General features: G+C 46.3%; 1 protein-coding gene across 1 annotated transcript in view; it reads left to right on the top strand.

Moving 5' to 3' along the window:
• The window catches only part of LOC308166470 (protein argonaute-1), a 24,078-nt gene extending 8,016 nt beyond the window's left edge, over positions 1-16,062 (top strand). The window contains exons 3-18 of the mRNA XM_080540787.1: positions 554-674; positions 864-1,045; positions 2,113-2,249; positions 3,400-3,534; positions 4,237-4,324; positions 7,198-7,345; positions 7,526-7,645; positions 7,792-7,914; positions 8,147-8,280; positions 8,890-9,074; positions 9,811-10,061; positions 14,004-14,198; positions 14,384-14,518; positions 14,713-14,814; positions 15,613-15,812; positions 15,946-16,062. Coding sequence (XP_080396913.1) covers positions 554-674; positions 864-1,045; positions 2,113-2,249; positions 3,400-3,534; positions 4,237-4,324; positions 7,198-7,345; positions 7,526-7,645; positions 7,792-7,914; positions 8,147-8,280; positions 8,890-9,074; positions 9,811-10,061; positions 14,004-14,198; positions 14,384-14,518; positions 14,713-14,814; positions 15,613-15,812; positions 15,946-16,054 — 2,365 coding nt within the window. The 3' untranslated portion in view covers positions 16,055-16,062. The remainder of the gene's footprint in view (positions 1-553; positions 675-863; positions 1,046-2,112; positions 2,250-3,399; positions 3,535-4,236; positions 4,325-7,197; positions 7,346-7,525; positions 7,646-7,791; positions 7,915-8,146; positions 8,281-8,889; positions 9,075-9,810; positions 10,062-14,003; positions 14,199-14,383; positions 14,519-14,712; positions 14,815-15,612; positions 15,813-15,945) is intronic.
• The last annotated feature ends 11,438 nt before the right edge of the window (positions 16,063-27,500 follow it).

The raw sequence follows: 27,500 nt of genomic DNA, 5'->3' as shown, positions 1-27,500 counted from the left end.
AATGAGGTTGCTGATTTTTTTTAGTTTTGGACAAAGGGTCCAAGTAGGCATGCAGGGGTCAACCTCACATGACCCCTCTCTTTCAAGCGGGCCCCTCTTCCCCCTCCACCCCCACACTTATCTGAAGGCCAAGGCACCGTGCATTCAGAGGTGGGGCCCCCTATACCTTCTCTCTCTTTTGTCCTGACACCCCACCCCCCCAAGGCCATGAGATATTGCCTCCCACCAGCTGTGTATCCTGCTTGATCAATATCCAATCACAACCTGCTCCCCAAAGGAGCCATCCTCCTGATTGGTTGTTGGGGTTTAATGTGGACAGCGACATCTGTTGTCAGAGATGATATATGCCGCTTAGCTGACGTTTTTATCCGAAGCGATTTCCATTGCAGTGAGCGAGTGCATGAACGTTTCAGTATATATGGCCCCCGGCGGGAATCGAACCCACGACCTAAGCATTGCCAGTGGCGTGCTCTACCAACGGGACCAGAGAGTGTCGTGGTCAGCTTTGTGAGTGTGATCATAACCCGCTGTGTTTCTGTGTCGCCCCCTGCAGGGAGGTGGTGGAATACATGGTGCAACATTTTAAGCCCCAGCTCTTTGGGGACAGGAAACCAGTTTACGACGGCAAGAAGAACATCTATACGCTGCTAGCACTTCCTATTGGAAATGAGAAGGTAGGTTATTTCTATAAGACAAGGTGTGTGTGTGTGCGTATGTCTTTGACTGTGACTGTGAGTGTGAGTGTGAGTGTGAGTGTGAGTGTGAGTGTGAGTGTGCGCGTGTGAGACTCAAAACTGCATACTCATGCTCTCCTCCTTGTTGTTACGGTCCTCTCCCCCCTCTCCCTCCCTCTCTGTGTGCAGGTGGACTTCGAGGTGACCATCCCCGGGGAAGGGAAAGACCGCATCTTCAAGGTGTCCATCCGCTACCTGGCCATCGTGTCATGGCGTCTGCTACAGGAGACTCTGGTCAGCGGCCGTCTGCAGGTGCCCCTGGACTCTGTCCAAGCTCTGGACGTGGCCATGAGACACCTGGCCTCCATGAGGTCGGTACACAGCGGAATAATAACAATAATAATAATAATAATAATAATAATAACAATAATAATAACAACAGATAACATGACACATAGAACACAGAGTTAACAACAGATAACATGAGCACATAGAACACAGAGTTAACAACAGATAACATGAGACACAGAACACAGAGTTAACAACAGATAACATGAACACATAGAACACAGAGTTAACAACAGATAACATGAGACACATAGAACACAGAGTTAACAACAGATAACATGAGACATAGAACACAGCGTTAACAACAGATAACATGAGACACATAGAACACAGAGTTAACAACAGATAGCATGACACATAGAACACAGAGTTAACAACAGATAACATGACACATAGAACACAGAGTTAACAACAGATAACATGACACATAGAACACAGAGTTAACGAACGAGATGGTTAGGGGTAGGGGAGGTTGTAACACAAGCGTACACAAGCACACACACACACAGTCGACAGGACAAAATATGACTGTCGGAGTCTCGGCACAACCAGGAGAGGCAGTTACCCTGAATAAACGGGAAGGCACATTTCCCCCCCATTTTATTTATTTATTTGTTGGTGTTCTTGAAGAACCTCAAGATGTACTGTGCGTCGTTCTTTTCTGAAGTTAACAGTTAAGTTGACTGATCTCATGCTAAAGGAAGCAGGCTATACGAACCACGGTTGACAACTGAGAACTGTGTGAAACAAGAGCCCAGAATAACCACCAGTCACCTGAGTTGACCAGATCGTAGTCGCAGAGTCAGACTGTTGAAGAGATGAAAGAAGTGTTTCGCCTTGTTTTGTTTACTTCCCAAAACCTAATGGATGACACAGCCCTACTGGACAAACCTAATGGATGACACAGCCCTACCCAAACCTAATGGATGACACAGCCCTACCCAAACCTAATGGATGACACAGCCCTACTGGACAAACCTAATGGATGACACAGCTCTACTGGATGTTGAATCATTATGAGATCATGATGATGAGATCATGCTGTCTGAGGTTCCAGTTGAGTCATGCTTTTTCTTCTTTCTCCAACCAGGTACACTCCAGTGGGTCGGTCGTTCTTCTCTCCCCCTGAAGGGTACTACCACCCCCTGGGAGGGGGCAGGGAGGTGTGGTTCGGTTTCCACCAGTCTGTCCGCCCGGCCATGTGGAAGATGATGCTCAACATCGACGGTGAGTCACACTAGATACGCGCCTACGGGTACGATGACATAATCACACAATGTACCACGAGAGAACACCACGGGACGTCATCTAACGTCATTCTTTTAGGGTTAGGGTGGGTGAGAGAGAGAGAAGGGATGACATGCAGGATATGTCCACGGCCGGAATCGAACCGGGAACCCTGCGGTTACATGGTCAACGCTTAACCCGCTACGCCACCTAAGCACCCCTCTAACGTCGTTCCTTAACGAAAAATTCCATTCCAACCTGATCAATTATTGACCACCTGCCCTTTCTCACATTATCAATATGTCATTCAGAGCTTCTCCTCAAGGCACACTTGAGACGACGGTTCTCCCAACAGACTTTTAGTCTGCTTATATGATCGGAATATGATAGGAACATCAGTCAAAGATTATTGCTTGCGATGGTTTGACAGGGTGATATGTTGTCCTCTTGGAACTACAACCGGAAAAGAAAATGAATTCAGAATTCCTCAGGCCCCTAAACATAACACGAGCTACCATAAGATCTAGCTGTAGTGTTTATAGACATTTGCTTTGTAAGATTGGTAACTTGTTTGTATGTGTGTGTGTGTGTGTAGGTGGGCAAATCTATATGTATATATGTATGCAGACATGTTTGGGAGGGAGGGGTGGGTGGAGGGGAGGGAGAAAAACAGAAACTATTCATGCCTTTTTCAATGTACATGACATCTTCTATCAGGGCCGGTCCTAGGCATTTAGGTGCCCTAGGCGAGAGTATGATTTGATGCCCCCCCCCCTCCCCCCAAATTTTAGGCGCGCCACCACCACATTAAGCCACCAGTGCTGCCTCATCACCACCCACACATTCAACAGTAAACATATGGACAACAATGGTTTCAAGACAAAAATATTATTTTTTATAAATTAAAATTACAGAAATCAGAAAACAAGCTACAAAATTATTTAAATGTAAAATATTGCCTCCAGGCATTTGGCGCCCTAGACGACTGCCAAGTTCGCCTATGCCTAGGACCAGCCCTGTCTTCTATACTGGAATAAAAAATATAATATAAAAAAAAAGAAGACATTTGCTTTGGCCTTTATCATTCCACAGGCATAGCCATATTGATGTGTTTGAAGTGACAACATTGCTGCTCTCTATCTCCCTCTAGTGTCGGCCACGGCCTTCTACAAAGCCCAGCCCGTGATAGAGTTCATGTGCGAGGTTCTGGACATCCGCAACATCGACGAGCAGCCCAAGACCTTGACCGACTCTCAGAGAGTCCGCTTCACCAAGGAGATCAAAGGTGGGCCACTGAACAGTGAGTGAGTACCTTCCACACGCCATGCCGCCTCTCACCTCTGCCAAGAGTACACCCCCTCCTCATCCCTCCTCATCCCTCCACCCCCTCCTCCCTTCCCTCATTCCTGAAACACTGATTTCCTCCACGCCTCTTTCTTCAATCACTCAGTCCTAAAACGCTCACTCCTCCACCCACCCTCAGTCCTCTACCTCTCACTCCTCCACCCACCCTCAGTCCTAAAACGCTCACTCCTCCACCCACTCAGTCATGATCCACTCACCTCACATCTCTCACTCGACTTCCCCTCACCCTTCACTCCCTCTTTCCCTCCCCTTAATGCATCCCTCTCTCTCCCAGTGTTGTTGTCTATCCAGCGTGTCTCCGCTGATGTTGTTTTCACATATCGGTGCAGTTTTATTTTTGAGAACCAGAGCCACTTTGTGAAGTTGTATTTTGGAACATTTATCAGTGCTATTTTATTTTTCAGTTGAATTTGTTGCCCTTTTTTAATTTTCCTGAAATCCACAAGGGGGCGCTAGAGATATTAACAAGATTGCACAGCACAATTGTATCCAATTTTGGGGTGACCCCCCCTTCTTAACCTCCTACTCTCTCCACACCCCTCTGTCCCCATGGTGCCACTCCTGTGGGCTCTTATATGGTGTGTGTGTGTGTTTGTGCCCTGCTGTCGGTGGGCGTTGCCAGGCCTCAAGGTGGAGGTGACCCACTGCGGCCAGATGAAGAGGAAGTACAGAGTGTGCAACGTCACACGCCGACCCGCCAGCCACCAGACGTGAGTGTCAAAGGTCATCCGATGTGGAAAAGAGGATTGATGCTGATATGTCTATGTATATATATGATATGTCTGGGGTTTACAGTGTCTTTACGCAGTCCCTGCGTGAGTAATTGGACAGTGAAGCAAAACTATTTTTCTTTTGGACTCTATTCTCCAAAAGTTTGGATTGAAATCAAACAATTACTATTAGGTAGAGATTGTCAGCTTTTATTTGATAGCATCTGTGTACATATTGGTTTGTATGTATTTGTGTACATATTGGTTTGTATGTATTTGTGTACATATTGGTTTCACCATTCAGAAGTAACAGCACCTTCAATCCATAGTCCCCCAATTTTAGGGTGCCCAAAAGCTTGACAACTGGCTTGACTGGTGTGTTCCATCGCATAATTTATGCAGGTATAAACTAGGGATGGACGGTTTTTCGGTTAAACCGAAAACCGGGGTTTATAAAAATAGAAACGTTTTTTTATCAAAACCGTCTGAAACCGTTTTTTATTTTTTATTTTTTTTTAAGAATAAAATAGAATAAGAATAAAACTGGAACATGTCACATGTTTGTCGTGTGTGAAAATAACAATGATACAGTCTGAATCTGCCGCGCAATGAGTGAGAGGTTTGGTCAGTTGTGAAGAATAATTGAGGATTAATATCTAATTGGGATTATATTTAAGGGTAACGAATCACTCTATGGGAAAGATAGTTGCCTTCAGTTATTGGTAGATAGGAAAGTTTTTTTACAATTACTCGCTTACATTTAATAAGATCATTTTCGCTGCTCTCTGTAAAGCGCACCACACTTTTGTGAGAAATGCGCTATAGAAATAAAATGTGATTTGATTTGATATCAATCAATCAATCAAACTTTATTTATGTTCTATAGCACAAATCATGCATTGAATGTAACTCCAAGTGCAGTATTTACTAAACCACAATATAATAAAACAAGAGCTATACGGATCAAGAGTGTTTGTGCACAGCGCCACTGTGTGTGAAGGCGCTACTGAAAGTGATGACAGAACGCATGTCTCAGAAGATACGCGGTCACTTAGTGACGCAAAGGTAGTTCTGTATTTATCTCTATCTGTATTAGTACATTTATTTTGAAAGCTCTATTTTGACAGCTCTACCATGGGCACTTTTATTTTGATGGGGCATTCTTTGTTGATTGACTTACGACAGTTCAGGACGAGTCAGTCTCGCGGCATGTGGTTTTTATGAAAAGCTTTAAGTATGTTCACTGCATAATTCTAAGTCTAATATTTCAGTGATTATTGAGCAGTATTCAAATATTTAAATACATTGAGCAGCAGCTGAAACTTTGTCTAAGAACCAAGATATTGAGAAAGCAGTTCATTCAATGAAGACGCTGTGTTGCGACTGTGCTTACGGTGTTTTAATGGTGTTTGACATGAGTGTATTGTAGCAGTAGGGCTCAATTATTTGAAATTGGCGCTCCTTTTTTTTTTTTATTTTTTTTTTTTACTTTAACTTTTTTTTTTTTTTTTTTTTTTTCGGTTAACCGGAAAACCCCGGTTTTACTCTCTGACGGTTTTTCGGTTTCAATAATTGGAAACCGTCCATCCCTAGTATAAACGCTGTCAATGTCTAGTATTGATTGTAAGTTCTGGAGTTTGCTATTGGAGTCATTATTAGGCTGAATATTCAGAAGGAAATCAGTAACGTAGGCCCAAACTACGGAGGCTTCACTGCAAGATGCCACTAAACCACTAATAATGACCACTAATTATCCTCAAAAGGGATGGTGACAGTTTGCTAAAAAAAAAAAAGCCTGCAGAGGCCCTGACTGTAGACAGATAAGATAAGTATAGTATAAGTATTATCATGTACCACAGAGTGATTGGACAGATCAGTATGATCATGTACCAGAGTGATTGGACAGATCAGTATTATCATGTACCACAGTGATTGGACAGATCAGTATTATCATGTACCACAGTGATTGGACAGATCAGTATTATCATGTACCACAGAGTGATTGGACAGATCAGTATTATCATGTACCACAGAGTGATTGGACAGATCAGTATTATCATGTACCACAGTGATTGGACAGATCAGTATGATCATGTACCACAGTGATTGGACAGATCAGTATTATCACTAGCTTCCACTGGAACTCACTAACTTGTGTTAATGGATGATGGTAACCATGGCAACTGTTGACGGCAGAAACATCTTGTCTGCTCGAGTGCAAGAAAATGCCTCCAAATGAATTGGACGGTGCTTCATTTTACAGTAAGACAACAACCCCAAACATACTGCCTAGCATAGTGTGCTGCCATAACAACTAGGACGTGTTTCAGAGCCAAAAAGTGGGACGGGATTGACTGGCCAAGTCAATATTCAGATTTAAATCTAACTGAACATGGATTTAAATTCCCGGATGATAAGATTTTAGACAGAAATACCTCAAAACAAACAACAACTCCAGATGGCTGCAGTACCGGCCTGGCAGAGCGTCACCAGAGAAGACACACAGCGTCTGGTGGGGTCACAGACTTCAGGCAGTTATCGCATCATGCAAAGGATTGTTGACCAAATACCAAACATGTGTGCTTATTTTGGACTTATGTACAAAAACATCATAAAATAAAAGCTACTTGAACCTCATAGTAAGTGAACAATAAAAAAAAAAAAAAAAAAGCTTCACATCACATTACTGCACTGTATATGGATTTTCAATTTAGGGGGGTACTTCTACAAAGTGAGTTAGCCCAGGTACATGTTTGTCACACATACACCCATGTTGTCCAGGTATAATAACACCTGTACTGTTCCCTAGGTTAGGGTTAGGGATGTGGTCCAGGTATAATAACACCTGTTATAACACCTGTCCTGTTCCCTAGGTTTCCCCTCCAGCTGGAGAGTGGGCAGACAGTAGAATGCACGGTGGCCCAGTACTTCAAACAGAAGTACAACCTGCAGCTGAAGTACCCCCACCTGCCCTGCCTGCAGGTGGGACAGGAGCAGAAGCACACCTACCTGCCCCTGGAGGTGAGAGTTATGGAACAGTTTGTCTTCCTGGAGTGAACACATTCAGTTGGGTTGGTGTGTGTGTTTGTGTGTTGTGCTGTGGAAGCAAATCGCTGCTGCTAACCTCCAGATGCCGGCGTTGTCTCCCTGCAGGTGTGAGAGATCACGATGACGTAATGATGTGTCTCTGTCTCCCTGCAGGTGTGTAACATTGTAGCAGGGCAGCGCTGCATCAAGAAGCTGACAGATAATCAGACCTCCACCATGATCAAAGCTACGGCTCGCTCTGCACCTGACAGGCAGGAGGAGATCAGCCGACTGGTCAGTTAAGGGCGGGGGGGGGGGTCTAGTGGCTGGAGGATGCACTGCAAAACTGAGCCTCAATAGGAAGACATCAGCGTCTTGAAAGAAAAAGATAAACCATATTTAACACAGTCTTTGTGCCTGCTGCCCTTGTCTGTCCACAGATGAAGAACGCCAACTTCAACCTGGACCCGTACATCCAGGAGTTTGGGATCAAGGTGAAGGATGAGATGGCCGAGGTGACGGGGAGGGTGCTGCCTGCGCCCATCCTGCAGTACGGAGGAAGGGTAAGAGAGGGCAGCTTTCTGTTTCTCTATAAACCTTAGGGTTAGGGTTACGGAGGAAGGGTAAGAGAGGGCAGCTTTCTGTTCCTCTATGAACCTTTGACTGGTGACGATACGAGAGAGCAAGCTGTGTAAATCAGAAATATCACCTCTCAATGTTGTGTATTTGATATACAAAGTTATGTTCAAAGTTATGTTCTAATAGTTTTTTTCTCTCCATTTCCCCCCCCCACAGAACCGTGCCATCGCCACGCCTAACCAGGGCGTCTGGGACATGAGAGGGAAGCAGTTCTACAACGGCATCGAGATCAAGGTGTGGGCGATCGCCTGCTTCGCCCCCCAGAAACAATGCAGAGAAGAGGTGCTAAAGTAAGTGTCCTAGTCGTAGGTGCTAAAGTAAGTGCCCTGGTCGTGCCCTGGTCGTGCCCTGGTCGTGCCCTGGTCGTGCCCTGGTCGTGGGGCTTTGGGGAGGGGATGCGTGTCCTGGGTGGATACATGTCTTGTCTTATACAGGGTTCCCGCGCTGGTCTTAAAAAGCCTTTAAGTCTAAAATCCAGCAATCCGATTCATCAGGCCTAAAAAGGCCCCAGGTTCCAGTTATTAGGTCTAAAAAATTAGGTGCTAGGTCTAAAAAGTTAGATTAGCTTGTCCTGCAAGGTAGTCAGTCCGACCACGTCTATCTACGTGGAAATTACTCAAGCTGGAACCAAAAAATGCCAATTGGCTGCCCCCGGGAGAAATGATTGGCGAACAAAGTCATTTGGTGTCACAAATAGGTCTAAAATTATATTCAAAGAGGTCTTTAAAAAGTCTAAAAAGGTCTTAGATGTGACTTGTTGAAACTTGTAGGAACCCTGTTTATACGGTGTCAACGTCTTTACAACAGGTGAATGTTATTTTACTAACTTCACCTCTATTCTCTCTCTATTCTCTCTATTTCTCTCTCTATTCTCTCTCTATTCTCTCTCTTCTCTTTAGGAACTTCACAGACCAGCTGCGTAAGATCTCCAAGGATGCTGGGATGCCCATCCAGGGCCAGCCGTGTTTCTGTAAGTACGCCCAGGGAGCAGACAGCGTGGAGCCCATGTTCAGACACCTGAAGAACACCTACTCTGGCCTGCAGCTCATCATCGTCATCCTGCCTGGCAAGACCCCCGTATATGGTAAGACCCCCGTATATGGTAAGACCCCCGTCTATGGTAAGACCCCCGTCTATGGTGCGATTGTTATGAAATTGTCTGTACAACCTACCATTATTAGCATAACATGCTTGGTATAGTACTTGGTATCAGTTGCTGTAAGGTCGTTGTATAGTATGTTAGTATGGTACAGTATTTATAATCCAGCTTCAGTGCAGTAACTGTTATATTATATATATATATATATATATGTTACGGTACATGTGGGGAAACGGTTTATGTCGGCATTTCCCGGGACATGCCAGTATAAACCGCTGACTTGGTACATGCCAGCATGTCCCGGGAAATGCCGACATAAACCGTTTTCCCACATGTACCGTAACATATATATATGTCTTTCGTTTAAGAATATGACGTACCTGACTGTTGTACCTAACCCTAACCTGACTGTTGTACCTAACCCTAACCTGACTGTTGTACCTAACCCTAACCTGACTGTTGTACCTAACCCTAACCTGACTGTTGTACCTAACCCTAACCTGACTGTTGTACCTAACCCTAACCTGACTGTTGTACCTAACCCTAACCTGACTGTTGTACCTAACCCTAACCTGACTGTTGTACCTAACCCTAACCTGACTGTTGTACCTAACCCTAACCTGACTGTTGTACCTAACCCTAACCTGACTGTTGTACCTAACCCTAACCTGACTGTTGTACCTAACCCTAACCTGACTGTTGTCTGTCCTGGTCCCTCTAGCGGAGGTGAAGCGTGTAGGAGACACTCTCCTAGGAATGGCCACTCAGTGTGTCCAGGTGAAGAACGTGGTGAAGACGTCCCCCCAGACCCTCTCCAACCTCTGCCTCAAGATCAACGTCAAGCTGGGCGGCATCAACAACATCCTGGTGCCTCACCAGCGCTCAGCCGTGTTCCAGCAGCCGGTCATCTTCCTGGGGGCAGACGTGACACACCCCCCTGCTGGAGATGGGAAGAAACCCTCCATTACCGCCGTAAGACCGCCTCAAACACTCATTAAGAACAATGATATGTGTTGGTTAAGGGAGATGGAAACATTGATTTCGAGTCTGAAGGAAAAACAGCGTTACACGCTAGTTTATTGTTAACTGCCGTAAGGTGTCCAGCTTTTTGTTTAAGTGTACAACTGTGGTTTGGTTGAGTGATTCACCAAGTGGATTTGGATCAATATTAGCAATTACACCACTGAGATCTTCAGTCTGTGATGGCTTGGGATTTGTTAGCACCTCGTATTTCTGCCTTGAAAGATTCCAATTACAACAGAGGTAGGACTGAAGGTTTATTCGATATAGGGGAGGGGAAAGAGAGAGAGGGAGAGATGAGGAGAAGAGGAAGGGATGGGATGGGAAGGAAGAGAATGTCTCAGCGGTGACTCAGAGGCCAGGAGGACGTGACGTCACTCAACCCCGCCAGCCCACAACCTGGGCCTGGCTGTGATTGGCTGTGTGGTTGCCAAGCGATAATGACAGATGGCTGAGTCACCCAGGGAGACGGGGAGAGGAGGGATGGCTGTGTCTGTGAATATGCTGTTTGTGTAGAGATATGGTCAGAGAGATTGACATTTCTTCTCACAGCAATAACGTTCTGGGCTACATGGGTACCGTTTAGGTGCTGACGACGTCCAGCTTCCCTGTTGGCCTCTAGAGGGTGCTAATGCTCCTCTCCAATTACAACATTAGAAATGGATGAATCTGACAAGTTGATAATAATAATAATAATACATTAGACTTATATAGCGCTTCTCTAGACACTCAAAGACGCTTTGCAAACTGAAAAGATCGAGTGGTAATAATAATAAAAAGAAACAAAAAATAAATAAACGAAAGTATAGGGATCTAATTAATATGGGGTCTAAATAATAATGATGAGCAAGGCGTCATGGAGGTGGTGTAGTATAGTAAAGTTAAGTACTGAGGTGGTGTAGTATAGTAAAGTTAAGTGTGGAGGTGGTGTAGTATAGTAAAGTTAAGTACTGAGGTGGTGTAGTATAGTAAAGTTAAGTACTGAGGTGGTGTAGTATAGTAAAGTTAAGTGCTGAGGTGGTGTAGTATAGTAAAGTTAAGTGCTGAGGTGGTGTAGTATAGTAAAGTTAAGTACTGAGGTGGTGTAGTATAGTAAAGTTAAGTGCTGAGGTGGTGTAGTATAGTAAAGTTAAGTACTGAGGTGGTGTAGTATAGTAAAGTTAAGTGCTGAGGTGGTGTAGTATAGTAAAGTTAAGTGCTGAGGTGGTGTAGTATAGTAAAGTTAAGTATGGAGGTGGTGTAGTATAGTAAAGTTAAGTACTGAGGTGGTGTAGTATAGTAAAGTTAAGTACTGAGGTGGTGTAGTATAGTAAAGTTAAGTGTGGAGGTGGTGTAGTATAGTAAAGTTAAGTACTGAGGTGGTGTAGTATAGTAAAGTTAAGTATGGAGGTGGTGTAGTATAGTAAAGTTAAGTGCTGAGGTGGTGTAGTATAGTAAAGTTAAGTACTGAGGTGGTGTAGTATAGTAAAGTTAAGTGCTGAGGTGGTGTAGTATAGTAAAGTTAAGTGTGGAGGTGGTGTAGTATAGTAAAGTTAAGTACTGAGGTGGTGTAGTATAGTAAAGTTAAGTATGGAGGTGGTGTAGTATAGTAAAGTTAAGTACTGAGGTGGTGTAGTATAGTAAAGTTAAGTACTGAGGTGGTGTAGTATAGTAAAGTTAAGTATGGAGGTGGTGTAGTATAGTAAAGTTAAGTATGGAGGTGGTGTAGTATAGTAAAGTTAAGTACTGAGGTGGTGTAGTATAGTAAAGTTAAGTACTGAGGTGGTGTAGTATAGTAAAGTTAAGTGCTGAGGTGGTGTAGTATAGTAAAGTTAAGTACTGAGGTGGTGTAGTATAGTAAAGTTAAGTACTGAGGTGGTGTAGTATAGTAAAGTTAAGTATGGAGGTGGTGTAGTATAGTAAAGTTAAGTATGGAGGTGGTGTAGTATAGTAAAGTTAAGTGCTGAGGTGGTGTAGTATAGTAAAGTTAAGTATGGAGGTGGTGTAGTATAGTAAAGTTAAGTACTGAGGTGGTGTAGTATAGTAAAGTTAAGTGTGGAGGTGGTGTAGTATAGTAAAGTTAAGTATGGAGGTGGTGTAGTATAGTAAAGTTAAGTACTGAGGTGGTGTAGTATAGTAAAGTTAAGTGTGGAGGTGGTGTAGTATAGTAAAGTTAAGTGTGGAGGTGGTGTAGTATAGTAAAGTTAAGTACTGAGGTGGTGTAGTATAGTAAAGTTAAGTATGGAGGTGGTGTAGTATAGTAAAGTTAAGTACTGAGGTGGTGTAGTATAGTAAAGTTAAGTATGGAGGTGGTGTAGTATAGTAAAGTTAAGTACTGAGGTGGTGTAGTATAGTAAAGTTAAGTACTGAGGTGGTGTAGTATAGTAAAGTTAAGTACTGAGGTGGTGTAGTATAGTAAAGTTAAGTATGGAGGTGGTGTAGTATAGTAAAGTTAAGTACTGAGGTGGTGTAGTATAGTAAAGTTAAGTACTGAGGTGGTGTAGTATAGTAAAGTTAAGTACTGAGGTGGTGTAGTATAGTAAAGTTAAGTACTGAGGTGGTGTAGTATAGTAAAGTTAAGTACTGAGGTGGTGTAGTATAGTAAAGTTAAGTACTGAGGTGGTGTAGTATAGTAAAGTTAAGTATGGAGGTGGTGTAGTATAGTAAAGTTAAGTATGGAGGTGGTGTAGTATAGTAAAGTTAAGTACTGAGGTGGTGTAGTATAGTAAAGTTAAGTATGGAGGTGGTGTAGTATAGTAAAGTTAAGTATGGAGGTGGTGTAGTATAGTAAAGTTAAGTACTGAGGTGGTGTAGTATAGTAAAGTTAAGTATGGAGGTGGTGTAGTATAGTAAAGTTAAGTATGGAGGTGGTGTAGTATAGTAAAGTTAAGTGTGGAGGTGGTGTAGTATAGTAAAGTTAAGTATGGAGGTGGTGTAGTATAGTAAAGTTAAGTACTGAGGTGGTGTAGTATAGTAAAGTTAAGTACTGAGGTGGTGTAGTATAGTAAAGTTAAGTACTGAGGTGGTGTAGTATAGTAAAGTTAAGTACTGAGGTGGTGTAGTATAGTAAAGTTAAGTACTGAGGTGGTGTAGTATAGTAAAGTTAAGTATGGAGGTGGTGTAGTATAGTAAAGTTAAGTACTGAGGTGGTGTAGTATAGTAAAGTTAAGTATGGAGGTGGTGTAGTATAGTAAAGTTAAGTATGGAGGTGGTGTAGTATAGTAAAGTTAAGTACTGAGGTGGTGTAGTATAGTAAAGTTAAGTATGGAGGTGGTGTAGTATAGTAAAGTTAAGTACTGAGGTGGTGTAGTATAGTAAAGTTAAGTACTGAGGTGGTGTAGTATAGTAAAGTTAAGTATGGAGGTGGTGTAGTATAGTAAAGTTAAGTACTGAGGTGGTGTAGTATAGTAAAGTTAAGTATGGAGGTGGTGTAGTATAGTAAAGTTAAGTACTGAGGTGGTGTAGTATAGTAAAGTTAAGTACTGAGGTGGTGTAGTATAGTAAAGTTAAGTACTGAGGTGGTGTAGTATAGTAAAGTTAAGTACTGAGGTGGTGTAGTATAGTAAAGTTAAGTATGGAGGTGGTGTAGTATAGTAAAGTTAAGTACTGAGGTGGTGTAGTATAGTAAAGTTAAGTACTGAGGTGGTGTAGTATAGTAAAGTTAAGTGTTGAGGTGTTGATGCCTTGTCGCCCTTTTTCAAATGGTCTTTCTCTCTGACGTGTTTTGGTATTCAGGCTGTCGCTGGGCCTGATTTCTGAAGTCATACATTGACCTACAGTATATAGCCTATTGGCTTATTGGCTAGTCTCCTCAACTCTCTCTGTCTCTCCCTCTCTCCCGTCCCTCCATCCACCTCTCTCTCTCTCTCTCTCTCTCTATCTCTCTCTCGTCCCTCCATCCACCTCTCTCTCCAGGTGGTAGGCAGTATGGACGCCCACCCCAGTCGCTACTGCGCCACGGTCCGGGTCCAGAGGCCCAGACAGGAGATCATCGAGGACCTCTCCTACATGGTGAAGGAGCTGCTGATCCAGTTCTACAAGTCCACCCGCTTCAAACCCACCAGGATCATCTTCTACAGGGACGGGGTGCCGGAGGGCCAGCTGCCACAGGTACGTCTCACCTGGGACAGATAAGAGGGAAACATAACAACTGTTTACTGATCAGTTACACTGAACCGGTTAGCCAATGTCAAGGCACAATGTTCAACACAGAGATGTTTTTGTTGTGTTTTTCATGTTTGTTTGTTGTTTCCGTAGATCCTCCACTATGATCATGTTTGTTTGTTTGTTTGTAGATCCTCCACTACGAGCTGCTGGCCATCAGGGACGCGTGCATCAAGCTGGAGAAAGACTACCAGCCGGGCATCACCTACATCGTGGTCCAGAAGCGCCACCACACACGCCTCTTCTGTGCCGACAAGTCAGAGAGGGTGAGTTGACTTCACACAGTCAGAGCAACTCCAGATTTACCTCCTGAGCTTTCATCCAATGAGTACAGGATTCTCATCTCCCCCGTGGTAACCATGGTAACTCCCTTGAAGGTTTAGCCGCAGTCTGTGTTCCCTTAGGGTTAGGGTTAAACTTGTGTGTTAAACTTGTGTCCCTTTGTGCAATGTTTCTGTAGATCGGGAAGAGCGGGAACATTCCTGCAGGGACCACAGTGGACACCAGCATCACACATCCTTTTGAGTTTGACTTCTACCTGTGCAGCCACGCGGGGATACAGGTATGTACTGTATATATGTACTGTATATACTGTATGTATATGTATACAGGTATGAGACAGCTGCTGGTGAAACCAGGAACAAGGCGCCAACCGACGGACCGTTTAGACTTTTATTCAGAAAAATTTAAATAAATGTCCACATTGTTGAAAATCAATGACACACTCGCTAGTCAAGCCAAAACACTGCAATGCAAACGATTCGGTGAGTAATCCCCACTACTACCTAGTTAGTGTAGAGTAGTGGGGATTACTCACCCAATCCATGGCATTGCAATGTTTTGGCTTGACTTTTGAATGTTGACTAGCAAACATTTTGATAAAAAAAAAAAAAAACATTCTTACATAATAGGATTTATATTATATTGAGATCATTTTGAATCCCGACGGGCATTCACAGAGCTCAAGCAGAATGTTGTTTTTGAGCGAGTAAAGCGGTTGCTAGGTGTTCAGATTGGTTGTCAGCGGCGCTGCCTCAGCAGTGTTGTCACGGTAACCCTCCCTCTCAGTGTTGTCACGGTAACCCTCCCTCTCGGTGTTGTCAAGGTAACCCTCCCTCTCAGTGTTGTCACGGTAACCCTCCCTCTCAGTGTTGTCACGGTAACCCTCCCTCTCAGTGTTGTCACGGTAACCCTCCCTCTCGGCGTTGTCACGGTAACCCTCCCTCTCGGCGTTGTCACGGTAACCCTCCCTCTCGGCGTTGTCACGGTAACCCTCCCTCTCGGCGTTGTCACGGTAACCCTCCCTCTCAGCGTTGTCACGGTAACCCTCCCTCCCTCTCTCCTGTCTGTCTGTCTCCAGGGCACCAGTCGGCCTTCTCACTACTACGTCCTTTGGGACGACAATCGTTTCACCGCCGACGAGCTTCAGATCCTCACCTACCAGCTGTGCCACACCTACGTGCGCTGCACCCGCTCCGTCTCCATCCCTGCGCCAGCCTACTACGCCCGCCTGGTGGCCTTCCGCGCCCGCTACCATCTGGTGGACAAGGAGCATGACAGGTGAGACTGTGTTTCTGTTTTTTTAGATGGTTTTATATAAGTACAGTTTTTGTCTTATTCCATTAGTTTTGTGTGCAAGATGGAACATGAGAATGACCCCTGACCCCTGTGTGTGTGTCTTGTTTCCCTCTAGTGGGGAGGGCAGCCACGTGTCTGGTCAGAGCAACGGTCGGGACCCCCAGGCTCTGGCCAAGGCCGTGCAGATTCACCACGACACCCTGAGGACCATGTACTTCGCCTGAGCACCACCACCCCCCCAAACCACCACCACCTCCACCTCCACCCCCCCGAGTGGCCAGGGAGCCCACTGGAAGTCTCCCACCTCACCCCCCTCCTCACCCCCCTCCCAACGACTACCCTCACACTTACTTTAAATGTTCTTTCATGTTTAATTTTTAAAAAGTGGGTATTATTATTGTATTGAATGCTACCTTCACACTCCTATGTATGTAAGTATGCAATACGGAGGGGAGAACATGGGCAGTAGCCCGAGAACTGTTGACTGCCACCACAATGCTGCCTCTCTACCCGTCCTGCGGTGGACGCCAGTGTCCCAACACCCCCTAGTGTGGGAGGGGGCCACCGCGGACACACACACTTATCATTTTAACTTTATTGTCATGAACTCATTCTTATGTTTTTATATTTGTATTTTCTTTTAAAATAATGTTATTTTTTAAGATGGCCTTGAGGCATGGGAGGTGTATGGTACATTAGCACTTAGCGATAGCATGTAGACGCCAGCAGCCCTGCACCTATGAAGTGTTTCTCTGTAAGGCCCCTCTGGTCTTTGTTATGGTGGAGACAGACAGACAGAGAGACAGAGAGACAGACAGACAGACAGACAGAGAGACAGACAGAGAGACAGACAGACAGACAGACAGACAGAGACAGACAGACAGAGAGACAGACAGAGAGAGACAGAGAGAGAGAGAGACAGACAGACAGACAGACAGACAGAGAGACAGACAGACAGACAGACAGACAGAGAGAGACAGAGAGAGACAGAGAGAGAGAGAGAGAGAGAGAGCAGGTGTAGCATATCTTAGATACAGGTGAAATTCCTACCACACGCTTTGTGCAGGTTGGGGGTATCCCTACTTTAGATTTAGCCCGTAGAGAGATATGCAAACTTAGGAAGAATTATAGAGGGACCATAGCATTGAGTGTATGGAATACACTTGCACCCCCCCATGCACCTGAACCAGCATTATTATTAACCAGCCAAATGTGATGCCAACCAATGGAAAAGGGGCAGGAAGTAGGGCAGCACTTAACAGGAAGAGAATCTTTGTGTCAGTATGCCTTGTGCGTTGCGACAGGAATTATGAGGCACTTTTTCTTTAACCGATTGACATCAGATGTTACTGAAGAAGAGGGAGACTTGTCTATCCTGGGCCTTGACGCACTCCCACACACACACACACACACACACACACACACACACACACACACACACACACACAGTATTTTCACACCCTCAATCGCTAAGATTACTGAGCCAGGAGTAACAGAAGCAATACAAGGTCATCTTGTCTTTGTCAGTTCGTCAGCAGGCCAACCGAAGAGTCACTGGAGATCGCTCTGCGCCGTACAGCTGAACAGTGCTCCTCCCTCACCTCGTCGGTGACCTTGCTAGTTGCTGTGTTCATTCAACACATTCCAACGTGTGTCAATGGAGATGACGTGCACACTATGCTCTTGACACACCTACACCTACACGCACACTATGTATTTTGTACATAATTCATTCTCATTTGCAGACATTTGCAGACACCTACAACTCTTGCCAACACAAGCACACTCATGTCTCACCTCTTCCCTCCTACTAAGCATGTGGTGAGACTCCTCTACACAGGCACTTGCCCCCCTTACCACCCCCACCCCAAACCACATAGACTCTTACCCCCTTTTCTGCCACCAACCCCCCCCTTCCCCCTTCCCCCTTCTCTAACCTCACCTACCTGTGTCATTCTATGCCCCCCCCCCCCCCCCCCCCCCAGCCTGTGATATATGATCCCCATTGGTGCGCTGTGTGCATGGGCAACACAGATAGGGGCTTGTTGCACAGGTCAGGGGGTTACAACTTAATGCCCTGCCTTCACTTCTGGTCACCTTCTGACTTTACGAAATGCATGTAACAATTTTTATGACTGGATATTCTGAGCCACGTTATTTGGGCTTCCTAGAGATAGGTAGCTACTGCTCACACCTCTGCCTGACTGTGGGTTATCGCCTCAATTGTTTAACGGTTGAAGACTGCATTTTGTTTTTCCTGTATTATTGTGAGTAGTGTCAGAGTGTATCCTCAAGGGGGCACTGTGGGAATGTCTCCGACGATCCCATTTCGGTCTCAAATCGCCTCAGATCACGTCTGATTGGTAGAGTCCCTTTAAGCTGAAAGGGATCGACGATAGAGATTTGATGATATGCTGATTTATTATTATTATTTTTTTCAACTTGCGTAATCAAAATGCCTTTGTACACCATTTTACTGATCCCCTCGTGTCCAAGGTGATTTGTATATTTAACCTTTTAATGTATTTTGGCTCACCAGTAGCGGGGCCTTGCCAGTGGGGGTTTGTCCCCCTCCTCCCCCCCCCCCCCCCCCTCTCTCTCTCTGTGTTTAAAAAAAAAAAGTTCAGCTCGGGGGAATCCCAGCACCACTGATCCAGATGCAGTTCTACACTTACTGAAGCCACAAGCACCTTGCAAGGGGGGGGACAACACGGAGCTGCCCCTGGAGAAGCATCGTGAGGCGACAGGGGAGTCCGCTCCACCCAGGGGAGTCCGCTCCACCCAGGGGAGTCCGCTCCACCCAGGAGAGTCCGCTCCACCCAGAGTCCTGCTCCACCCAGGGGAGTCCGCTCCACCCAGGGGAGTCCGCTCCACCCAGGGGAGTCCGCTCCACCCAGCCTCACTGACTAAGCAATATGAAGCCACTGATCAAGAACAAGTCCTTGTCATCATAGCACTTCCCATTAGATTGAAAGATAAAGGACATGGAAGCAGCAGTGTATTCTGGTCTGTGTGTAACAGTATGGGACTCTGTTGGGGAGGGTTATTTTTTAAAGAAAAATAAATTTGTTTTTTATTACTTATTGGTCCATTTTCATTTTTTTGTGGGCAGGTAGACAGGTCAGAGAGGTGTCACACATACACACCTGCATACACACATACACACCTGCATACACACATACACACCTGCATACACACATACACACCTGCATACACACATACATACACACATACATACACACACACATACACACCTGCATACACACCTGCATACACACATACACACCTGCATACACACATACACACACACACCTGCATACACACACACATACACACATACACACACACACCTGCATACACACGGGTTCCTCTAGTCCAGAACAACTTGGAGGTGTGTACATCACATGAAGAACACTGATGTCAGAGAGAGATACTCCAGACCTCTCTAACGCTCAATGAATCACCATCACATCACCTGATCCTAACTGGATATGTCGACTTCAATTTTGTTAAACTGCGACACTTTAAATGAATGTGCAATAACACTATGTGCAATATGACAACCCTCGGGTACATAAGGTTCAGAGATGGGAAATGTTAGAATAGGTATAGCATAGCATAGAGTACAGCACAGTGTTTTATTTGTATAGTATAGTGGATAGTGTACATAGCCTTTATTTATGTAAACCAGCTCTTTTCCCTTCTTGTTTTTAGTTTTTTTTCCTAGCACCAGGGGAGCCCCCCCTCCCAAATGTCGTTGTTTGGTACCTGTACTATATCAATGACAATAAATACCATTCATTCATTCATTCATTCATTCAAAAGACGACCATTGACACCTTGCACAAGGAGGGCAAGACACAAAAGGTCATTGCTAAAGAGGCTGGCTGTTCACAGAGCTCTGTGTCCAAGCAAATTAATAGAGAGGCGAAGGGAAGGAAAAGATGTGGTAGAAAACAGTGTACAAGCAATAGGGATAACCGCACCCTGGAGAGGATCGTGAAACAAAGCCGATTCAAAAATGTGGGGGAGATTCACAAAGAGTGGACTGCAGCTGGAGTCAGTGCTTCAAGAACCACCACACACAGACGTATGCAAGACATGGGTTTCAGCTGTCGCATTCCTTGTGTCAAGCCACTCTTGAACAAGAGACAGCGTCAGAAGCGTCTCGCCTGGGCTAAAGACAAAAAGGACTGGACTGCTGCTGAGTGGTCCAAAGTTATGTTCTCTGGTGAAAGTAAATGTTGTATTTCCTTTGGAAATCAAGGTCCCAGAGTCTGGAGGAAGAGAGGAGAGGCACAGAATCCACGTTGCTTGAAGTCCAGTGTAAAGTTTCCACCGTCAGTGATGGTTTGGGGTGCCATGTCATCTGCTGGTGTTGGTCCACTGTGTTTTCTGAGGTCCAGGGTCAACGCAGCCGTCTACCAGGAAGTTTTAGAGCACTTCATGCTTCCTGCTGCAGACCAACTTTATGGAGATGCAGATTTCATTTTCCAACAGGACTTGGCACCTGCACACAGTGCCAAAGCTACCAGTACCTGGTTTAAGGACCATGGTATCCCTGTTCTTAATTGGCCAGCAAACTCGCCTGACCTTAGCCCCATATATGGGGTATTGTGAAGAGGAAGATGCGATGCGCCAGACCCAACAATGCAGAAGAGCTGAAGGCCACTATCAGAGCAACCTGGGCTCTCATAACACCTGAGCAGTGCCACAGACTGATGGACTCCATGCCACGCCGCATTGCTGCAGTAATTCAGGCATAAGGAGCCCCAACTAAGTATTGAGTGCTGTACATGCTTATACTTTCCATGTTCATACTTTTCAGTTGGCCAACATCTAAAAAAAAACTGTTTTGTATTGGTCTTAAGCAATATTCTAATTTTCTGAGATACTGAATTTGGGGTTTTCATTAGTTGTCAGTAATAATCATCAAAATTAAAAGCAATAAACACTTGAAATATATCAGTCTGTGTGGAATGAATGTATACATTATACAAGTTTCACTTTTTGAATGGAATTACTGAAATAAATCAGCTTTTTGATGATATTCTAATTATATGACCAGCACCTGGCTGTATACAGTTATATTCACTCTCTCTCTCGCGTCGGGAGGAGGGCTACCCTGGCGGAGAGGAGGGGGGCTATCCTGGCACTGACGCATGGCGTTTTCCTACGAGGGAGGAGAGGAGAGGAGAGGAGAGGAGAGAGAGAGCCCACCTCTTCCTGTCGGTGTCAGAGACGCAACAACTTCACCATATTTAGCTGCTCGGCGCCCCGCAGAGCTGCTCACTGTCAACCGGAACATCTTGGGGCTGGATCGCCGAACACATCCCGGGGTTTGACAGCCTCGGAACAGCAGCAACAGGCCGCGGAGAGACAAGAGACTGAGAGAGAGAGAGACTGACATCTGGGAACAGAGCAGCTGACAACCTCCAGACAGACTTGGAGCGATAAACTTGTAGCCCGTCAAGCCCGTTCGGATGAGGAATCCAGAACTATTGCAGCAAAGCTGAACTGAAACTGGCGACATTATCATCGCATCCAAACCTCCTCGGCTTTATTATGGGGACGTGAAGCTTAAGACAGATCAGATCTGTCAACGGGCGGTTTTATTCTACAAGTTCAACAGAACCCAATAATGCATCTGCTGCTGTTATGATCTCTTCTGGACAGACAGGACCGTTAGCTCAGATAGCCATGTTTGTTGTTCCGACCCACTGGCTCTAGTCTGGTTGGCCAGCAGGCAGAGACAGAGAGACCTGGTCTGATACCTGGACCGTGTGGAGGGACGTCAGTGGTGATCCGTGTGGAGGGCTGGAGACACCTGGACACCTGGGGGGAGACCCACCGGGCAGAGACCTGACTGATACCTGGGGAGGGTCTGGATCTGGACTGATACCTGGGGGAGACCTCTCTAACCTGGTCTGATACGTGGACACCTGGAGGGCTGCAGACCCGGGCACCGGGGGAGACCCACCGGGCAGAGACCTCATGAATGGACATCGGAACCAGCCCAGCCTGTCCTACTACAGGTACATATCAGAACCAGTCACTCTGCTTTTAACAATGTTGCAGCTTCGGCTTGTCAACTCTGATATTTCAACACAAGCATGAAGTAAAACATATAAAATATAACATATTATTATTATTATTATTATTTTTAAAGGTGTAGCCTACTTTTGATGACTGATAATAATGTTATAAAATATAAACTATTGACTGATAATAATGTTTCTACATTATCGGTCCTTATTAGTCACACTAGACTAGAGGAACCTGATAACCAGCTGTGGAAACGTCATTCGGCGTCATTCGGCGTGCGTGTTCCGGGCAGTCAGGGGTTAACACCAACAAGGGTGTGTTCGTAAAATCGCTCTGGAAATCTGATCAGCACTCATGGAATTCCTCTGGTCCAATCAAATGTCTTGGTCCCTTGATGACGTTGAACCCAGTGTGCGATCTCGGCGCTCTCAGAGCGAATTTACGAACGCAGCCCAAATGTTCCAGGTGTGTTTGACAGCAGCTACCGTTAGACCAGGTGCTGTTTGTTTAACTGGAGTGAGTCAGAGTTGAAACTGTCATTTCATTTCTATCCATCTGTCTCCATACCATGTGGGACCCGTTGTCTTTCAGAAGAAGTGTTGCAAACCTTATGAATGAATGAATGAATGAATGAATGAATGAATGAATGGTCTTTATTGTCATTGATATAGTACAGGTACCAAACAACGACATTTGGGAGGGGGGGCTCCCCTGGTGCTAGGAAAGAAAAAAGAAAAAAGAAGGGAAAAGAGCTGGTTTACATAAATAAAGGCTATGTACACTATCCACTATACTATACTATACAAATAAAACACTGTGCTGTACTCTATGCTATGCTATACCTATTCTAACATTTCCTATCTCTGAACCTTATGTACACAAGGGTTGTCATATTGCACATAGTGTTATTGCACATTCATTTAAAGTGTCGCAGTTTGCAGGTTTGAAATGTTCACAGTTGTGTTTCAATATTATACTGATGTCATTTTCATAGTTATGACTCCTCTCCCTGAAGACCGTCGTGTATTAGTCATAGAAAAGCCCACATGACAACTTCTGTCGCCTTGAACAAGCCCACAAATCCTAAATTTCGTTGTTTGGTACCTGTACTGTAGCAATGACAATAAAGTCCATTCATTCATTCATTCACAAGGAGCCGTCCCGTTTCTGAGCCCCTAATGTCGGCCCAGCCTCAGCCTGACTGGGCGTTTCACAGCGACAGTTAAACAGTGTAATGTTTGCTTTGTCTCGGTTGTAACGGAAGTTTTTCCACTTGTACAATGACACTCTAGTCGCAGGTACTTTTGAAGTGACATGTGATATGGGATATGGCAGAGCCTGCCCTATTGAGTACCCCCCCCAAGAGAAGCCCCCCGGCCCCCCCGCCCCCCCCTGACCTCCAGTTCTTCTCTCAGGTGGGAGAGTTCAGAGTTCACAAGGGTGATAACTGAACAGGAGGTGGTTTTCCATCAGTTGCATGTTTACCTAACGGTTACCAGACAAGACGTGTGTGTGTGTGTGTGTGTGTGTGTGTGTGTTCTCTCTAAGTGAATGATTGAAAGGGGGCCTCAGTCAGGAGCTAAATTGTGTGGCGTGAGAAAATGCTAATTGATCCCATAGCCATGGCCTGCTTATTAACATGGCCTGCTTATTAACAGACAGCCACTCTCCATACCAGCGGTGGTCTGGCAGCATGACGGTGTGCAGATGAGAGAAGCCGTGATGCTGAGATTAGCGCTGCATGGATCTCAGGAGATCTCAGGAGGATGTTAGTAGAACATTACTGAAGTCTACAGTCATTAGTCTATATGAGAAGTCTAATTGTCTTGTTATACTGACATACATTATACTGACATACATTATACTGACATACATTATACTGACATACATTATACTGACATACATTATACTTATATACATTATACTGACATACATTATACTGACATACATTATACTGACATACGTTATACTGACATACATTATACTGACATACATTATACTGACATACGTTATACTGACATACATTATACTGACATACATTATACTGACATGTGAGGATGCTCTCCACTGCACCGCGGTAGAAGGCCACCATTATCTCCTTATATACCTTATAACGTATGTCATTATCTACTTATATACATACGTTATATAAGTATCAGTTATACTTCAGCCTACATTTGTTATTAGGATGACTTGTCAGTTGGAGTTTGGTGCGTAACCCAGCACGCTTAATAGTGCATGAGCCCAGGTGAGCCCAGGTTAGCCCAGGTGCTTCCTGCTGCAATGGATATGCTGCCGACAGCACCCATGGTATAACACACACACACACACACACACACACACACACACACACACACACACACACACTGTCTCTCTCACCTCTCCCACTCACATACACACACACACACACACACACATACACACACACTGTCTCTCTCACCTCTCCCACTCACATACACACACACACACACACACACACACACACAGGGTTTACCGAAAGACAAAAGGACATCACAGACTACCGGGGACCCCCCCTGGTTTGTCCTGCCTGCACACTAAGTTACTAAGTATGATTGACTCAGTTACTAAGTATGATTGACTCATTTACTAAGTATGATCGACAACAGGTGCAGGTGGGAGGCAAGAGTCAGGTGACGTACGGCAGTTTGATATCAGTAGCCATGTTTGAGTCAGGTTGTTATAATCATGTTTGAGTCAGGTTGTTATAATCATGTTTGAGTCAGGTTGTTATAATCCTGCTTGCTAAGCTGTCACTTACATCCCTGGCCTTTGTCCAATTGAACTTCTGATGTCTCCTTGGTCTAGTTCTTCCCGCTCTTTTTTTTGTTTAGTTTTTTGCTCCCCCTGACCCACCCCACCCCTTCCAGCCTGCTTCCTTGGTCTCTTCCACAGGAATCTTGGGGCATTTAGCTCGTGTGAACGGCGAAAATCACTGGCATTCCCGGGAGGGGATCCCATGTAATTTACAGGGAACTATTGAAAAGGGCTCTAGTCGTAGACTCTGACTTCTCCTCTCTGCCTCTCATGTTGGATAGTGTTGTGGCGGGGGGGGGGGTGATTTGCAGTCTCTCTATATCAAGCTCATTCAAGCCTCCCGTGGCCCAACAACGCCCCCCCCCCGCCCCTCCTCTCCTCCAGCCACCCATACGGAGACGGCATAGTGTGGCAGGTTTCTATGGAGACGGCACTTTGCCATGGCTCATTGTGACGGTGGGGAGTTGCCGCCACTTCATTTGTAAAGAAAGGCGGGAACCCCCCTCCCCCCCCCCCACACACTTTCTCTCTTTGATTTTTCAAATCTGTATCCCTGCGAAGCCGGGGCCTATCCTGTGTGAGGCTGGGGCCTATCCTGTGTGTGTAGCTGGGGCCTATCCTGTGTGTATCCGGGGCCTATCCTGTGTGTGAGGCTGGGGCCTATCCTGTGTGTATCCGGGGCCTATCCTGTGTGTGAGGCTGGGGCCTATCCTGTGTGTGAGGCTGGGGCCTATCCTGTGTGAGGCTGGGGCCTATCCTGTGTGTGAGGCTGGGGCCTATCCTGTGTGTGAGGCTGGGGCCTATCCTGTGTGAGGCTGGGGCCTATCCTGTGTGTGTAGCTGGGGCCTATCCTGTGTGAGGCTGGGGCCTATCCTGTGTGAGGCCGGGGCCTATCCTGTGTGAGGCTGGGGCCTATCCTGTATGAAGCCGGGGCCTATCCTGTGTGAGGCTGGGGCCTATCCTGTGTGTGAGGCTGGGGTCTATCCTGTGTGTGAGGCTGGGGCCTATCCTGTGTGAGGCTGGGGCCTATCCTGTGTGAGGCTGGGGCCTATCCTGTGTGTGCTGCGTAGGGGCGGCCCGCCTAGACACATTCCACCAGGCGCAGTGGAAGGATGTTGTGGGTCTTCACACATGGAGCTTTGTGGTTCGTCACTCATGCCCTAACTATGTGTTGCTGTTAGGATCTCTACACATCGCAACCTTCTGGCCTTTGGAAGGAATGCTGTTTTAGTTTTCATCCGCTAACCAGTTTGAATTCAAAACAGCCCCGTGTTTGTCTGCTAGATTGAGAGGCGGCTCTGTCTGTCTGTCTGTCTGTCTGTCTCGTCTGTCTCGTCTGTCTCTTCTGTCTGTCTGTCTGTCTGTCTGTCTGTCTGTCTGTCTCGTCTGTCTCGTCTGTCTGTCTGTCTGTCTGTCTGTCTGTCGGTCTATCGGTCGATCTGCACATGTTGTTTGAGTGTGGGTGGGTTTGTGACGAGAGGGAGAGAGAGAACGAGAGAGTGGGAGGGCTCTATGGCAGGGGGAGGGGGGGGGTGTCTCAGGAGCAGGGGGATGGGGAGGTCTGGCTGCAGGGGGAGGGGGGGGGTGTGTCAGGAGGACCAGGGGGATGGGGAGGTCTGGCTGCCGGGGTCTCCTCTCCCCTTTTAGGGGGTACACAGAGGGGCACATTGCAAGGGAGGGGGGGGGCGGGGGGCCTTCAGACCCAGAGGCAGACAGAGGGGAGTGTCAGAGGGGTAAACAACTGGGGGAGACAGACACAGCTTGGCCTCATTGTTGAAGGCAAAATAATCCAGAAAGGATAAAAAAGACCTTGTTTTTTAACTGCATCACTCACTGCCCCCCCCCCCCCCCCCCCCCCCCAAGCACGACTACCCCGGTCCAGAAGCCCCCCACCCCCTCCCTAACAGCAGTCGGAGCGGTCTCCCTGACTATAAACATGTTGGATCCCCCCCCCCCCCCCTCCCCCTCCATGTTCCAGCCATGCTAGACCCGTGTGCTCAGACAGAGGCTCCATTTAACCCCCCCTGTGGAACCCCCAGTCAGGCTAACAGAGCTAGCTCATTCATCTGGTAGGAGCGCATGTCTGAGACTGTGTGTGCGTGTTTGCCTGTGTGTGTGTGTGTGTGTGTGTGTGTGTGAGCTTGCGTGCAGCCATCCATAGTGGTCTACCTCAGTGGTCTAGTGGTCTACATCAGTGGTCTACCTCAGTGGTCTACCTCACTGTCAGAGTCAGGACGTCCTGTAACCCTGTCAGAGTCGGGACGTCCTGTAACCCTGTCAGAGTCGGGACGTCTGATCCGTTTCGGGTTTAAAGCCGTTCTTGAAGCTGTTCTTGAGGATGTGTGTGTCGGCGCCGATAACATCGTTGTAAAAACATGGATTCCCAGCGTTAGTCTGAAACACTACCACAGTGATCCAGCAGCAGCGGCGGTCGGGAGGGGGAATGTTGTCTCCTTCTTCTTCTTCCCCAGAGTATGTAATGTTGCCCCCCCCCCCCCCCCCCCCCTCTCACTGGTCAGAGTGTGTCCGTCCCCCGTCCCCCCCTCTCACTGGTCAGAGTGTGTCCCCCCCCCCCCCCCCCCTCTCACTGGTCAGAGTGTGTCCGTCCCCCGACCCCCCCTCTCACTGGTCAGAGTGTGTCCGTCCCCCGTCCCCCCCTCTCACTGGTCAGAGTGTGTCCGTCCCCCGTCCCCCCCTCTCACTGGTCAGAGTGTGTCCGTCCCCCGTCCCCCCCTCTCACTGGTCAGAGTGTGTCCGTCCCCCGTCCCCCCCCTCTCACTGGTCAGAGTGTGTGTCCCCCCCCCCCCCCCCTCTCACTGGTCAGAGTGTGTCCGTCCCCCGTCCCCCCCT

Source organism: Nansenia antarctica, assembly GCF_963989245.1.
Source record: "Nansenia antarctica genome assembly, chromosome: 10".
In the NCBI taxonomy this organism is placed as follows: domain Eukaryota; kingdom Metazoa; phylum Chordata; class Actinopteri; order Argentiniformes; family Microstomatidae; genus Nansenia; species Nansenia antarctica.
Note: the sequence above shows the minus strand (reverse complement) of the source record. Positions and strands in the feature narration are given on the sequence as shown.